Raw genomic sequence first — 16806 nt, 5'->3', positions numbered from 1 at the left:
GAATGACAATTTTATTTTCTCTGAAAATAAATTGGTTTCATATTTCCCATTAAGCCTTCTAATTAATGTAGTGAAAGATTGTTATAAACCCTAGAGACAGAATTCTTGGCAGTATAAAAACGATCTGTTTCTTCCCATGGGAGTTATAATTCAATTAATTTATGTAATTCTTTCTAATAAATCATTATATATATAGCCATAGGGCTAAGAGGAAAACATCTTGTTTCCATGCCCTTGCCAGTGCAATTCTGCATTTGCATCCTATAAATTAACAATAGAAACAGGAAGTCAGCTGAATTCCCTTGAAGCCCAATAAGGAGTTCACGTTTTCAGCAGTTACAATAAATATTAGAATGGCATTCTTTTTTTTTTTTTAAGACAAGGTCACAATGTTGACACACTGAATTAAGCCACAGCATGTGATGCTGGCATCTCATATCATCCCTGATTAAGTCCTTAAATCCTGAGGCTCACTTCTGATGATCCACTTCCCTACTAATGTGCCTAGGAAAACAATGGTGATATCTTGAGTCCTTGGGTAAACTGTAACCCTTGTGGGAGACCAAGATGGAGTTCCAGATTCCTGGCTTCATCCTTGTGCCTCTCTGGACAATGCAGCCATGCTAGGAATGAATTAGTAAGTGAAAGGTATAGAAATACCTCCATGTCTCCTCCTCTCCCTCACTTGCTCTGTTTTAACTCTGCCTGTCAAATAAAAAATAAAAACAGTAAGTGTTTTAAAATTAAACACATCAGGTGAACAAATTGTCATGCAGTTAGTTACCTGTCAGTTGAGTAAGAGTGAAAGATCACTATCTGGATTCTATGCAAGATCTGTTTTTATTTAGATTTATTTGTTTTTATTTGAAGGCAGATTTTACAGAATGAGAAGGGCAGAGAGGAAAAGAGAAGGTCTTCCATCCACTCCGTCATTCCCTAAATAGCCAAAACAGCCAGAGCAGAGCTTATCCAAAGCAAGAGGCCAGAAGCTTCCTTTGGATCTGCCATGTGAGTGCAGAGTCCCAAGGACTTGGGTTGTCCTCTACTGCTTCTCCATGCCATAAACAGAGGGCTGGACCAGAGGAGGAACTGGGACATGAAGCAACACCCATGTAGGATGCTGATGCCACAGAGCAGGCAATAAGCATCCTGCACCACTCCAGTGAGCCCAAGATCTGGGTTTTATACATAATAATAATCATAGAAAACTATGAGTAGTTTCCTGAGCTAAATGTTAAAGAAGTACTAGATATTTGTAAATATACTATTCTTGAGGATTAGAAAACTTGAGACCCTAAAGTGCAAATGATTCTAATTGTTTCAGGTTCATTGAGGAATTCTGGGTAATACCATCTGGATATAAATAAAAAACAGTTTTACTAATGCTTTTATGACTCTCCATGAATTATTTCATAGGATTATAGGTGCAAATTACTTCAGCAATCATTGTCTTGAAAATGATAGTGTATTATATGTTTTGTACACTTTAAATATGCATATTATGACAGTAGAAATTAAATACAAGTGGGAAAACCATTTTCTTTTCAAATCAAGTGACAAATGACTGATCTCTAAATCCCATAACAATAACAGAAAAGAAGATGACATTCACTGAACAACTATTTTGTGGCAATCACAGTCGTGTATGCATTATTTTATTTAAATCAAGTCAAGCTAAGTAAGTGGGTGATGTGATTGCTACTTTACACACAAATAGAGTTATTTGAGGGACATGTCAATTGTAAAATTTGGTTTCATGTTTATTCTATCTCAGATTTCCTTTTGAGAGATATTAAAAGAACCATTCATCATTGTTGTGGGGCACTAGATTTAAGCAGGCTATCCCAGAGACTGCAATATATGTTTATTTTTTAACGTAACAGTCAAGAGAGTCCTGATTTTATCTACAGACTATTTCCTTTTGTACCATTATTGAAGGTAGGAGTGTTTCTGTCTTTTTTTTTTATGTATTTCAGAAGCAGAGTGACAGAGACAGCAGAGAGACCGTGCCCCCTCTGATGGCTCACTCTGCAAAGCTCATTGAAGGGCTAGGATGATACCAAAGCTGGGAACCACAAGTAGAATCTTGGGGTCTCACCTGAGTATCAGGAGCCCAGTATTTAAGTCATTGCTCTGCTACCTGCGGGGGTGGATTGAGCAGAGAGCTGGAATTGGCAGTGAAGTCTAGCATCAAAACTAGGTGTCCAGATGTAGGATGTGGACAAAGTAGTAAGCATCTTAATCACTAAAACAAATGCCATCCCAGACATTGTATGTGCTTTAATAAAGTGTAATTATTTTTTTCTGGAGAAGTACTAAGTATATTTGACAAAATATTTTTGATGATAAAAGATAGCAATCCCATCGTAGTCATGTGCAAGTACCCTTTTTAAGGAGGAGGGAAATCTCGTATTTGCCTATATATTAGCTTTGTGAAATGTTCCTTAAACAAATTTGAATAATTTAAATTAATTAATTAAATGTAAATATAATGGTTAATATCACTAACAATAACCTCAATGGATGCTTACTTTAGGATCACACATCAATTCCTTGTGTAAATGGAGGCTTCAGTCAGAAGACAGGGCATGGACTTACCTGCATTTGCCCACTAGGATATAGTGGTGCATATTGTGAACAAAGCATTAGACATGAAATGAATTTAGCCCTTTGTTTGAATGGAGGGATTCTCATTGCTGGACCGGAACACACTTTTGAATGCAGGTAAGTATTATTTTTATGCTATTAACTAATATATATATATATATATTTTTTTAAACATTTCATCAGCAATACACTCTAAAGCATATATACTAAATTTTCACTTTAAGAACATGTGCTCAGAAATTTGAAATGAACAGTTATATAAAGCATCACTTATAATTTTAGGATACTATGTATTATTCCAATTGTTTCTTAATAGTAGTGTAGTTTTTACCACAGATTTATTTCAATTATTACCAAATCTGTCTTCCAAGATCTTAACCAGCTGTAAAAATTTTTATGTGAGTTTCAATCTTTCACTAGGTTTTGAACCATATTTAAACTCTAAATTACTTATAATATGTTTTAACTTCTAAGGTAGTAAATTTTAATTTCCTTTATTTTTTAAGTGTATAGTATGTAAATATATATTTGATCAGTTGAGAAATCAGCTGCTATCTATTCAGTCTGCAAAATGCTAATTGAACCTAGTTGTTTAAGAACTGTAGACATACACATTTTAGCTCTGCACTCCATTTCAGTCTGATTTGTGATTGGCTGAGGTTAAGAGAAAACATCTGTGAATAACTGGCATAATAGCTCAAGTTACCGACAGGTTTATCACTGCAATGAGACACCTCAAAAAAGTTCGTGGGAAAATATAATTAAACTTGTTTTGATATAAAAATGTTTTGAGATCTATGTATATGAATGGTCTTCAAGAAATTCCTGGAAAATGTGTATTATTTTAAACAACTATGCATAGATTTCAACAAGCCTTACGTCAAAGACTATTTCTACTATTTCTATTTTTCATTAAACTTTTTGGGATATTTCCATTAAGTTATCGTTGAAAGGCTGGAGTTATGGAGAAAGAGAGATAGTCAAAGAGACGGAGTGAGGAGATATCAACCCTCCATTGCCTGGTTCGCTCTTCAATGGCCTATGACCAAGATCTTTACCCAGGTTTCCCATGTGAGTGGCAGGGGTACAACACTTGGGCCATCATCTGCCAGTTTCCCATGAGCATTAACAAGGAGCCTTGGTGAAAGGGAAGTGGCTAAGATAGTAACTCATGCCCATGCGGAGATTGGAATACTAAACAATAGCTTTAGGTCCTACATCACCATCATGTCCCCTTTCAAGGAAGTTCAGAATTGCTCTCAGTTGTTTTATGCTAAAATTTTTCCATTACTAATTTTCATAGTGTAATCCATTATTTCTCTTTAACATATTGATAAATTTCTTTTTATATTTGTATTAAGTACCATATTGTCTTCAATAACCAGGAGGTGTTTTGTCCATTTACTTATTTTGATCTTGGCTATGCAATTATTATTTTGTTTGGTGCATATCTAGTAAGTCACACTCAGATGCCAATCTCAGATAAACTAGATACTGGAAACTGTCCTAAGAAGATAATACTTACATATTACTATGAAACACATATTACTTAGGTTTTAAATTTATTATGTTCTTTTAAAAAAATTTTTCATGCAGCAGTATTTAGTTATAGGGGTTCCCCCTTTTCCCTGCCCTTTCTACAAACTCATTTTCTCTCACCGTTTCCTCCCATATTCTGTCAGTAGTGTAGCTCTTTACAGTTACAAGTCTAACTTTCTCCTGTTGAAGTGTGTCATGGCATTGTAAGTATAAACAAAGAGAATCTAGTGTCCTATTGTGAAGATATATTTAACTGCGTCACTTATTACACATTATCAAGCATGGATGTATAAACACACACGTATACATCTTGGTATCTATATTTGGAATAGTATTGTGCTTGTTATCTTTGGGGTTTTTTTTTTTGGTTGATAAATGTTTTTATATATAAAGTCATATGTATTTATTTATTTATCATATGATACAGTTCCATAGACTCTTATAATACTTATGTTTTTCAAGTAGAAAAAGCAATAGTTGATAATTGATAAGATTTTCAATGTCTTTACCATTCACAGAATATACCTATTATTTAAAATAATTAAAAATATCTTTTTTTGTGCAGATAACAGAGTATTTGTTGATTCCATTACTAGCTGTTTTGCCAAACAACACCCCAAAGGGGTTGGAGGTATTATTGTAGGAGCCCCAAACTGGGTCCTTTCATAAGATTAGCACAGAATGTCAATCAGTGACTTCAGGGTAGTAGAAGAAAGTAAGCCTTTACTGCAATACACAGAACAAGGAGCTAGGCAGCTAAACAAGCTTCCCGGGTTCCCTGAGTAGGCAGGTGAAGGTTCTTAGGACAGAAAATTGGGGCTGAAAGTAACTGACATGCAAGGTTCCTGATTGGTCAGTGATGCTGTGATTTTTAGGGAATTTATGATGGTCTGATGGGCCCCATCTCACAGTTGGGGGATGGGAGAGGGTTGAGAGGAGTGCTTGAATGTATTTACAGGATTTTCTTCAAGACAATGCTTGCTGTTAAGGTTCTTATCTATTAGAGAATCAAATGAATTCTGGAGAATCACTACCTTAAGTCAGTGAATTGCTTTGATCATGGCAGGCAAGGACTCCCTGTGCTAAGGGACTTGGGGAAGGCCATATGCCTGGACTATGAGTTTACATTTTAGAAGTTTGGTTTCAGTTGTAAAATCAAGTTCATGTTTCTTAGTAATGATATGAGGTGCAGCCAGTGATAGCCAGCACGCCTTAACAGTGGGTAGATGGTAGTCCCCAGTACAGGGACTACCATATCCAGATGTGGGGTGTAATGCAACATGTATTCCTGCTTCCAAACAAAGATGGACTCTCAATGGAACTGTTGGAAATGTGTAGACCATGGGATGCTGCACTGTCTGACATTGTCTGTACCAACACTGTCGGTTCACACTTAAATAACTGAGACTGATGGGATTATGACTCCCTATAAAAGATTATACTATTGTAGCACCAGGGGAAAAATCTGTCAGGTGTGGGAGTTTGTGGTGAGGGGGGTCCCAGTCTATACGAAACTGTACCACAAAATTCAAAAATTCAAAAATAAAAATATAACAACAAAAAAAGTAGAAAGAAAGCAAAACAACACAAAACAACACAAAAACCCAGTGGGCAGATCGAATGTGGCTGTATCCCGCACCCCTTGGGTGAGTCAGTGAAGATATTAGTGTTCATCATATTTCTAAATGTGTACTTTCTTTTTAAAATTATTAATTAGCTTTATTTTTGAAGATTTTTACATTATTGTTTAGAGTAATCAGGATATCTGGGAAGTATTTCTAATTGTGTGCTTTCAAAAGAGTTCCTAAAGGTGGAACCTAGCAGTAATAAAATGTTAATTCCATCCTTCAGGGGAAGCCCTCAGTTTCTCCCACCCCTCCCTTGCTGCTTCCAATTATTAAAGTTAATCAGAAGTTTTGTACTGCAAGTGAAAACATTGTACTGTGCACCTTTCAAACCAATTGGAGGGTGAGAGCTTAAAAATCCCTGACTTCTGCCATGCGGCACAGTGGTTCCTGAAGTGTGGCCGGAGCTGCTGTCGCCAAGCTTGGGCAATAAAGACTCCTGCTAACATCCTACACTTGTGTCTGGCATGGTCTCTCTTGCACCCTGCAACATTAACTTTCTGAATTTTAATCCTGATGGCCATTAAGATTTTCTTCAGTAACCTAGTATTAGCACAGATAGAAGTTGATAAACTTAAGTCATTGTTAGTGGAAAAGTTACTAAAAATGAAAGCATTGAACATTTATTTTTATTATAGCATTTTTACTTATAGTAAAAAAGCACATAGACATATAAATATAATGTACAAATTAATTGTGTCTGATAAGGAGAGAAACAAACATGGGCAGATAAACATGGTATTCTAGATGCAGTCCAACATCTGATTTTACTTCATATCCTGGGACAAATTTAAATGCATTAACAACTTTGGTCAGTTTAATAACAGCTGCTTCAGAGCCTGTAAGCATTACTATCATGGATTGCACTTTAATAACATTTTAATGCTTACAAGTTTTATTAAACTGTAAAAATCATGTTGAAATTATAATAAAAACTAAATTGGCTTCACACAGGAAAGGATTGGAGAAATAAATAAAAATTTTTATACAAAACTTTATTCTCTGACACCATGTAAATTGTGAAAAACAGAAAATAACGAAAAACGAAGCACTAAAGGGGAGGCATTGTGGCATAGCACACTAGAGCCACCACTTGGGATGCTTGCCTATCTCACCTGAGTGTTGCCATCCAAGTTCCTGTGCTTCTTACCGAGCTTCAGGCTGTTCCTGCTAATGAGTTCTAGAAGGCACAAATGATGGCTCAACTACTTGATCTCTGTCACCAACATGGGAAGAAGTAAAGAGAGTCCCAGACTTCCAGCTCTAGCCTCTCCCATCCCTGGTTGTTCCAAGTAGGTAGTGGGTGAATCAGTGGATAGAAAGAATCTGCCTTGCTCAACCTCTTTCTCTGCCACTATGTCTTTTACATAGATGAAAATAAGCAAGCATAGATTTAAAATGTACTGAGGTATAAAAATATGGGTTTTGTTTGTTTATTGATTTTAGAATGTGAAAATTTACTTTATTTCTGCCATAGTTTTAAAGGTTTTTATTTGCTATTCTCATTCATATAAACTTTCTTATGTTTATTGCCCCAATCTGACCATAGCCGACACCCCAAAATTGCATTGTGTTAAAAAATGGGTAAAATTAATTATGATTATTTCCCCTTTTATGTTTCCTGCTAAAAACATTTCAAGAGTGTCTTAACAACCATAACATATTGCTACATGAAATATGTAATGAAACTGACATTCACTGAAATCCCCCCTACCCTAGTTGAGAAAGGGGAGTTGCTATTTCATTAGACAAACATGTTTTTGGAAAAAAAATCAAAAAGAAGGCATAAAAAAGGTGGTGAATTTATGATGATCAGGATACTGAATCTATAATATGAATTAATAACTATCAATCACTTTTACTGAAAGTTAATCAGTTTTGTTAACTTGGAATAAAACTTTATTTTGCAGAAAACGTTAGGAGACTTTTCATTGCATAAATATTGTTTTAAAAAATATGACAATGACCATGCAATAGTCTAAGATTGGGTAATATATGTTATAGTATTTTATTTTATAAGGCATTACAAATGATAGGAAAACAAGTAATTCCTTGGGAACCTGTTTTTCTGCCAAGGACCATTTGGAAATTTATAATACTTTTTGAGAAAAACAATTTCCAATTTTTAAATTAACCTACTATTCATCTATTGAATTTTAGTTCCTACTTGTAATTACCTTAGCAGGGCCAGAACAAATAATTTTGAGAGGCTGCATATTCTCCATCCATGCTTTCAAATGCCTACTTAATGGACATTATCTTTATTATTTTTTAAGATTCATTTTATATTTTTATGTGAAATGCAGACTTATAGAAAAGAAGGAGAAACAAAGATAGAGATCTCCCATCCGCTGATTCCCTTCCGAAATTGCCTCAATGGCCAGAGCTGAGCCAATCCAAAACTGGGAACCAGGTGCATCACCTTAGTTTCCCACTTGGCTACAGAGGCCCAAGAATTTGGGCCATTCTCTGATGCTTTCCCCGGCTCTTAGCACTGAACTGGATCAGAATTGAAGCAGCCAGGATTTGAACCAGTGTCCATATGAGATGCTGGTATCATTGGTTGAGGCTTGGTTTGCTTTGCCTGGGCCTGGATAGCATCTATATTACTTAACCCAGAACTTCAGGACATATAATGAAGCAAATTTAGAAGATGAATCCATTTTCATTTTGCGAATACAATGCTATTATTAATAATTATATAATAATTTAGATGTATATTTTAGTCATCAAGTGTTAATAGAACATATTGTGACTAAATTGCTATAGAATATTCAATTAATCAATGTAGGTAGAAGTCACTGTAACCTAGAATATATAGCAATTTCAGCAGGTTTTTTTGTTTTTATGCATACAAGGTTATATAATAAATTATAAGTCAACAACTTTGGATTTAAGGCATTATACTCCCTTTATGATCTGTGTAGGATTTTCCTTAAGTAAGCTAAAACATGCACTTTCCAATACATGCAATGTGGCTATTCTTAAAATCATACAACTTTTCATCTGTGTTTGAATTATCAACGAGGAATAATGTACTGTAACACTTCTTTTTCCTCAAAAGTATAATAGGATAAGTTACCTGTGATACTTAAATACATGTCCTGTGGGAAAATTAAATTGTATCAGCTGTATTTGTAGGAAAATGTGCAACTGATTATGTCCTTCAGCTAGAAATTGGTCCTAAAATCATGACTTTAGTTTTAAAAAATAGATATTGTAATATTTTCTGGAGGTGAATGCCTTTCTCAGAGTAAGGAGATATTCCCAAGTGTTTCTAAGAAATAAGTCAATGATAAAATTATTTATAATCTAAAGGAATAAACAGCCCACCTTAACAGGAATTCCTTTCATCCATACAATATAGTAGGAGATAGTGCCTTTGAATACTGAACAGTTCAATGTGCACACAGTGCATTTCTGTTAATGCAGGGTAATCTGACATTTGTAATTATAGATTCAAATTCTCAGTTCACATCCTTTGCTGTTTTCAAAAATATAACCTGTGCTCATGACTTTTTATTCCAGTTTTAAGTATATTCCATTGAGATCCACTTTGAAAAAAATAGATTCTATCAACATTATTGCTCGTTTTTACTACGTGGGTGAAAAAGATTGGAGAACATCCAATACAAATAATGATACATTATTATACTTTCTATTATTAATGTGTCAAATTAAAGAACCATTTAGTTATCCATAATGCAAATGATTTGCTGAGCATCTAAATGAGAATATGGGAGGAAGGTTAAAATTTAAACTTTTAAAGCTGATTCTAAAAGAAACATAGAATAATCTGTTCAGTTATACCTTTATTTATTTAGATGACTCTATTTAGATCTAGAAAAGTATTAAATGGATGGATGTTTTCTCGGACTGTATTATACAACCAGTATATTGCAATTGTTTGAAAGAGTTTTCAGAAAATTCTAACACTTCCACAATAAAAGTCAGTGTCAAAATTTGCTCTCTGACTGCCTGATTGTAAAGAATTAAATTTTAATGTCACATTCTGTAGTCTGGGTTGATAGTGCCTTTTTATCAAAGGAATGGATAGTGAGGAAAGGAAAAAAAAAAAGTGTTCTTACTTCTTACTGTCAGTGGAATTAATGTACCTCCACAGGTCAGGGCATCTCTACATTTGCAGCAATAGCTTTTGTAGACCAATTTATAGAGCAGAAAATTCTTGCCTTCTGAGTTTAAAAGCATATTTTTATTTCTCTGTATACAATAAATATTTTCAAGCGTCTTGAAGATATTTATGGTTTAGGAGATCTATAAACCTAATAATGAGATTTTTGGAAATAAAGGAATTATTTCATAAGCAGTTTAAACTGGAATATCAGTGTGTTTTTGTTATGTGTATATTTTTATGTGTATGTGAAGAGAAAATACAAAAGGAGATGGAGAACATTATTATAAAATCCCCTAGTGGCTCAGATACAGCAAGCCATTCAATTTGTCTACATTCTTGCACACTCAGCCCTCTTTTTTTATTGGTTCCTAATTCACAGATTAAACCTATGGTGATTTGAAAATAGTTGGGGAAAAACTGCATTTGCCCCTATATTTATTCAGACTTTATTTTCTTATGCTGTTCTACAAATAATGTAGTATAACTATTATTTTCATCCCATTTGCATTTTATTAGGTGCAATAAATAAATTAGAAATGATTTCATACATAATGTGCCTATTTTATATGCAAATCCTATTAGTATATATTTATGAAAGCTATATGTATGTTTATCCTACATTCAGAATAACAATTATATTTGCTTCATATTTTCTCTTCTCTGTCTACATAAATAATTTAAATTGATTAAGGCTTTATTCAATAATGAAACATTACTAATTCTTATTCTAATTTTTGTCTCTTATTCTAATTTTGTGTATACCTTCCTCTTCTTTTTCACCGTTCTCCCTGCTCCCCAATTTTCCCCCATATTATTTCAATAGCCCAACCTGCTGCTACTTATATGTCCTAACATTGTAGGTATTGACAAAGGTGAAATATTACATGTCATATTTTCAACGTATGTTTAACAGCTTCATTGAGACTCCTCAATGTGACACATCACGTGCCATTTTATTTGGGAGGAACAGAAAAGGTATACTAGAAGAATTGTAAAAATTGCTTCAATAAATTTGCTTACATTGTATTATGAAAACCTATAAGTAAATGTTTCAATGTATAAAGCAACTAACAGCAAGTATTTAAAGCTTCAATACAGGAATAATGGAAAATATTTTCATTGTTAAGTAAATAAAATACAAATATGAAAAAATAGAATGTTGGTGAAGTGTGAAATAATCAAACCCTAAGGAGACATGAAATATGCTTAGTGGATTAATGCAGTTAATCCTGTGAACAATGAGAGAGAATGTTCTTTAAATAAAGACTTATAAATTAAGAATTTAAATGGAAAACTTTGTATTTTCGAAAGCATAAACTTTGGGGATTGATTATTTGGTTCAGGAGATAAAGTATTGTTTACTACCATGATCCAGATGAGGGGAACATGAGTCCTGCAGAAATAGCAAAATGAAGAGTAAAAATTAGGACTGAGAGATTTTCAACATAAAATTATCAGATTGTGCTGTTGCTTTAGTGTGGGAGTACAATACATACTCAATAGTTAGTATTTTCACTGCAAATATAGATTCAAATGCAAAAATGTCCTGAACTTCTGTATGTTAGTCATTTTCTCTAGCCATAGTGGGAAGAGAACCTTGGTGTCCTGCCAAACATAATTCTATCATTACATTTGAATGTTAGCTGAAATTCTTTTCATTTGCATGACACAGAAGAAACTGCCACAATGAACGTTCAAGCCAGTTTCTTCTGATGCAGGAACTGCACAGATAACAGCTCTCATTATGTGCTTTATTTTTTGTTTTTCATTTGGGTTGATTAAATCCTTATTTCAATGTGTCTTTTTAATTGGGTATCTATAAATTCTTTTGTTATTTTATAATTTAGTTGTTTATAATATTTTCATTTATTTAAATGTGATCTGTGAATCTATAGCCTTGCACCATCAAAATTCTATATTAAAGTTCCACTTCAGGCTCTAGTTACTACACTTACAGTGCAGCTTCCTGCTAAATGCCTTGGTTGATAGCAGAAAATGGCCCAAACACTTGGGTCCCTGGTACTCATGTTGGAGAGGTATGTGGAGTTTCTGTCTCCTGGCTTTACCCTAACAAACATATAACTATTGAGTTAATCTAAGAATCTATCATCTCTTTGTTAGTCAATTGCCAACAAATTAAAAAAACGTTTTAAAATATGTATTCTGGAAAGAAAATCAAGATGGCAGAATAGGGTAATGACATGTTTAGACAGAGAATCATTAGCCATGTTGAAGCAGAAAGGACACATTTCAGTAAATGGGAACGTACAAGCCAATGGTAGAAGGGCAACTGGAGACTGACAGATATGGGAAACCAACAGAGACAACAGTGTGATGTTGCAGTGACCACGCACCCCACTGGCAATCAGAGTAGTGGTCAGACCTCCACCAGTGGCCAGAGCTCCACCAGCAGCTAGTTAGGAAGGAGAGCTCACTGGGACCTCAGCAGTTCAACACAGGCAAAGAACTGCCCATCCTGCTGATTTGTTGATTTAAACAGGAACGGAGACAGAGTAGCAGATCTCTAATATTTCTTATATGCTATTTTATATGTTTATATAGAATAAATTAAAGATACATGATAATGTGTATATTTTATAGTATATGTCATTGGTTTATAACATTAACATAATATGTGAAATAGTATTTTACTTAGTCTGCTTTTGAGTATCTAATAATTGAAGAAAGCATGAGTACTGAATAAAGACTCTCCTTTTTTGAAGCTTAAATGCCATCTGGCTTGTTCGCAAAGTGAATAGCTTGCTTTGCTGCATTTAGAGATCTCAGGAATCCAAGGCTTGTTAAAGATTCATATGGAAGACTAGAAATGCAAACTATTTCTGGCACTATACAGTTTTTAATATGCCCATTGACATTTTTAAATTCATGGAGTTTTTTTTTTCAAGCATCAGAGAAACTGAGATAGCAGTAGAGACAAAGGAAGAGACATTTGAAGAATCTCTGGTTTATTTTCCCAAATGCCTGTAATGACTGAACCTGCACAAGTTACAAACATCCGCAGGTCTCCCCAGTGAGTGGTAAGAGCATAATGTATAGTTTACATTAACAAGAAGCTAGAATCAAGAGGCTAAGCAAAGAGTTGAACTCCCATGCTTTTTCTCCTTTTGTCTCTCCCCCTGTCATTCTGTCATTCAATGAATAAATATAATATAAATATAATATTTAAAAGAAAGCAGAGTGTATGCGTTAGACCTCTGTTTCCCTCTGTAAATCTGTCATTTCTCAGGGACAATGGAACAAGTGAAAGTATTCCCTTATTATTTTAATAACCAGAAACTCAATCTCTTATCAGATAACTTTGAGGTAGTTCTAAATTTCTTTATAAGTGGTCAGTTAACCTCTAGCAATGGCTACTGCTTCCAAGATTCAAAATTAATGTTCACAAGCATGTTATATGCCAAAATTTATATATCACCTATACCTGCAGGAACATGTCACATTATTTTTTCTTAATAGGCTTTCAGAAGCACATTACTAATCTCTCCTTGAAAGTGAAACTCGTAAGAAGGCCACCAATCTGCTGTTTTTCCTTCATTGTCTATTCATGACTCTTCATCAGTAAACTGCTATAACTCATAGAGTGGTTCATCCCAGTACTAGACATAAATTTTGAAATTGAATGGACTTGTTTGATAGTTGCTTCCATATGTACACAGAGCTTCCATTATGCAGTAGAGAATCAATGAATAATGTGAATTGAATATGGCATACATGGTCTGAAGCATTTTCTTTGTTTTGTTTTACTACTAATGCAATGCCATCTACAAGTATGCATATTTATTTTTCCTGTCTTTTGTTTATTTTATGTAGACATTTTAAATCAGTTTAATTTCAGCACAGATCAGGAGTATACCTCAAATCAGTAGTTACTTCAAAGAGCATCAACATTCTCAAAACCATCTTGTTGTGTTTCTGTAGATTGCTATCATTGATTGCTATCGTGACACTCACTGAGAGAATTCTAAATGTTCATTCTTAGCAATTCTAGACGAGGTCGTAAGGTAGAACCAATGTGTGTGTGTGTGTGTGTGTGTGTGTGTGTGTGTGTACAACACCATTTAATTTCACAGAGCCAAAAGGAATCTAATATAAAATTACGTTATCCTTATCTAGTGAGGTATTTTTCTTCAGATAGCAGTTTACCTGAAAACCAAAGTTCGTGAAAATATTCAAGATTGTGTGCAGTTAAGAACAATGGAAATGCTTTTTGATACTTTCAGGTGCTTCATCCATTTTTACATAATCCCCTGTGAGCTCACTGTCAGCTTCATGGTGGCTTAGGTGCAGAGATTATTCACCAGGAAGTTCAGATCTTTGCTCCTGAGAATGCGAACACAAGAAGCATTCCAATAGGAGTTCTAGAAATCAAATTTTCCATGAAGATGCAACTTATGTTGTTTTCAAATATAACATAAACTACTGCAGAACAACCCTATGTATGCCCCCACCAACAATGATAATCTTTCTTTTATTTTCCCTCCAATATCCTTATCTGTCCTGTTATTCCACTGATAATATTTCTTCTAAAAAAAGTTAAATTTCATAACCTGCATGCCTTACAAATACAATAAAACTTATTCTTCTTTCCCTAAAGTAAAAGCTTGCAAAGTACAGTGTCAAATACCATGGGGCTTTGTGTGTGCAACTTGGATTACTAATGACAGGAATGTATTCTGGTCACTGCATTGTCCGGCATTTTTTTAATGGAGCCATCATAGACCACACTTACAAAAACTATGTGGTTATGCAAAACAGTCCACATAGCTCTTTGATGAAATCAAGAAACTTGTTCATTATGACTTTGTGAATCCTAAGGAGAAGAAAAGTTGCATGCTTGTTTTTTAAAGATTTATTTTTATTGGAAAGTCAGATATACAGAGAATAGGAGAGATAGAGAGGAAGATCTTCCTCCCAATGATTCACTCCCCAAGTGACTGCAACGGCTGGAACTGAGCCAATCCAAAGCCAGGAGCCAGGAGCTTCTTCTGGGTCTCCCACATGGATGCAGGGTCCCAAATCTTTGGGCTGTTCTCAACTGCTTTCCCAGGCCACAAGCAGGGAGCTGGATGGGAAGCAGGGCTGCCAGGATTAGAACTGGTGCCCATATGGGATCCCGGGCGTGCAAGGCAAGGACTTTAACCACTATGCTATCACGCCGGGCCCAATTGCATGCTATTTTATAGTATAACTTTTCATATATTTACTAGGAATTAACCTTAATGATAAAAAGTATAGTAAACACACTAATCAGTAACATAGTCCTTTATAAGGTCCAATATAAAGTACAATTTATACATTTGTTAAAATTACAATTATCAAAATGGAAAAAAATTCTTCTGTGTCTGCCAGCGTAGTAGATTTGTTTATACAATGACTACCACAAATGTGTGAGTAATGGATTTCACTTTGATACCATAAGAATTATGACATCACTAAGCAACTGGGATTTCTCAGTCCATTACAATCATATGGAACTGGTGTCATGTATGCGGTTCACCACTGACTAAAACACCATTGTGAGGTGTATGTGGATTTGAAAATGTGTTTATCTGTGTATATAGATCAAAATCAGAAGGCTGTATCTCAATTTGCTATTCTGGGCTATCCTTTCAGAATATCATACTAATCGGCATTGATTATTTGGTTTACCTACTGCAAAGAAAACAGCATTTAAGAGAAGTTCTTCTTTTAAAAATACTCAATAGTATTCAGTTGTATTTAGAGGAAACTTGGAAGTTTGTTTAAAAAAAGGAGTTGAAAAGTGAGTTTAGTTTTGTGTAAAGAAAAAAACATTTAAAATCAACGCAGCTGTTTTGTATTACAAATAGCTCGTAAACTTTTTTGTAGTACCCTCATACATACAATTACGTGTTCATTAACTAGTAGACTTTTAAGCTGTTTTTACACCTGAACTATTGTGAATAATGTTATAATGAAGATAAGAGTGCAGATTTATCTCATAAGTTCAGAGTTAAGATAATTTGGGCAAATACTCAAAAGTTGGCTTGTTGCCATGTGGAGCTTCATGCTAGAGAAAGAAGTGCATGGTTACATTTACATGGATTAACTAAAATAGTCAAATCCATAGAAATAGAGAGGAGAATGGTGGCTGCCAGGGTCTGAGGCAAGCACATATGTTATAAAGTTATAATTTATGTAAGAAAAGCCAGTTCCAGAGACCTGTCTTTCATCACTGTACCTATATTTTGAAAAACAAACAAACAAACAAAAAACCTTTGTATTCTGAAAAGTCTGTTAAATCGAAAGGGCTCAAGTTAAATGTTTACCACCTTGAGTAATGAAAACATGAAAATATTTATGTTTTATATTAGTTGTGCCTCTTATGGTACACAGTATCATAATTTGATATATGTGTATTCAATTTATGATCAAATCAGGAGAGTTAGCATTCCCTTTTCCTTGGATGTTTAAAAACATATACACACTCCATCTATCCCATCAGTCTCTTAACTTGCCTAAAAGAATGTGTTTTTCCAAGTCATTTGGTAATTTAGGGAGAGGGTAGGAGAAATCCCAGGGCCTATGGAACTGTATCATAAAATCATAATAATAAAAAACATGAAAAATGTAATGTAAATAAACAAAGAACAGTTCAGATCATTTATCAGCTTTGAAGTGTGGATGAAGAAACATGTGCTTCTGATTAGCATAGCTTTATATATCCTAGATACCTAGGGTTATGTTCCTCTGACCATTCAACAGATTTAGGTATTAGTTGCTGAAGATCTTCCCTAAAAATTATAAACAAACTCATCATAATAAGATTGTGAAACTGACCTTATGGTTCAGTTGGTTAAACACGTAATGCCAGCATCTCATATGAGTTACAACTTGACACCCAGCTGCTTAGCTGCCAGT

General features: G+C 34.4%; 1 protein-coding gene across 1 annotated transcript in view; it reads left to right on the top strand.

Annotated features, from left to right (window-relative positions):
• Positions 1-16806, top strand: part of EYS (eyes shut homolog) — a 1254974-nt gene that overhangs the window by 416697 nt on the left and 821471 nt on the right. Inside the window, 1 exon segment of the mRNA XM_040983150.1 lies at positions 2537-2724. Within this exon segment, the coding sequence (XP_040839084.1) occupies positions 2537-2724 (188 nt within the window).

This window comes from Ochotona curzoniae, unplaced genomic scaffold, assembly GCF_017591425.1.
Source record: "Ochotona curzoniae isolate NIBS_2020 unplaced genomic scaffold, NIBS_Ocur_1.0 contig_3819, whole genome shotgun sequence".
Lineage (NCBI taxonomy): Eukaryota > Metazoa > Chordata > Mammalia > Lagomorpha > Ochotonidae > Ochotona > Ochotona curzoniae.
Note: the sequence above shows the minus strand (reverse complement) of the source record. Positions and strands in the feature narration are given on the sequence as shown.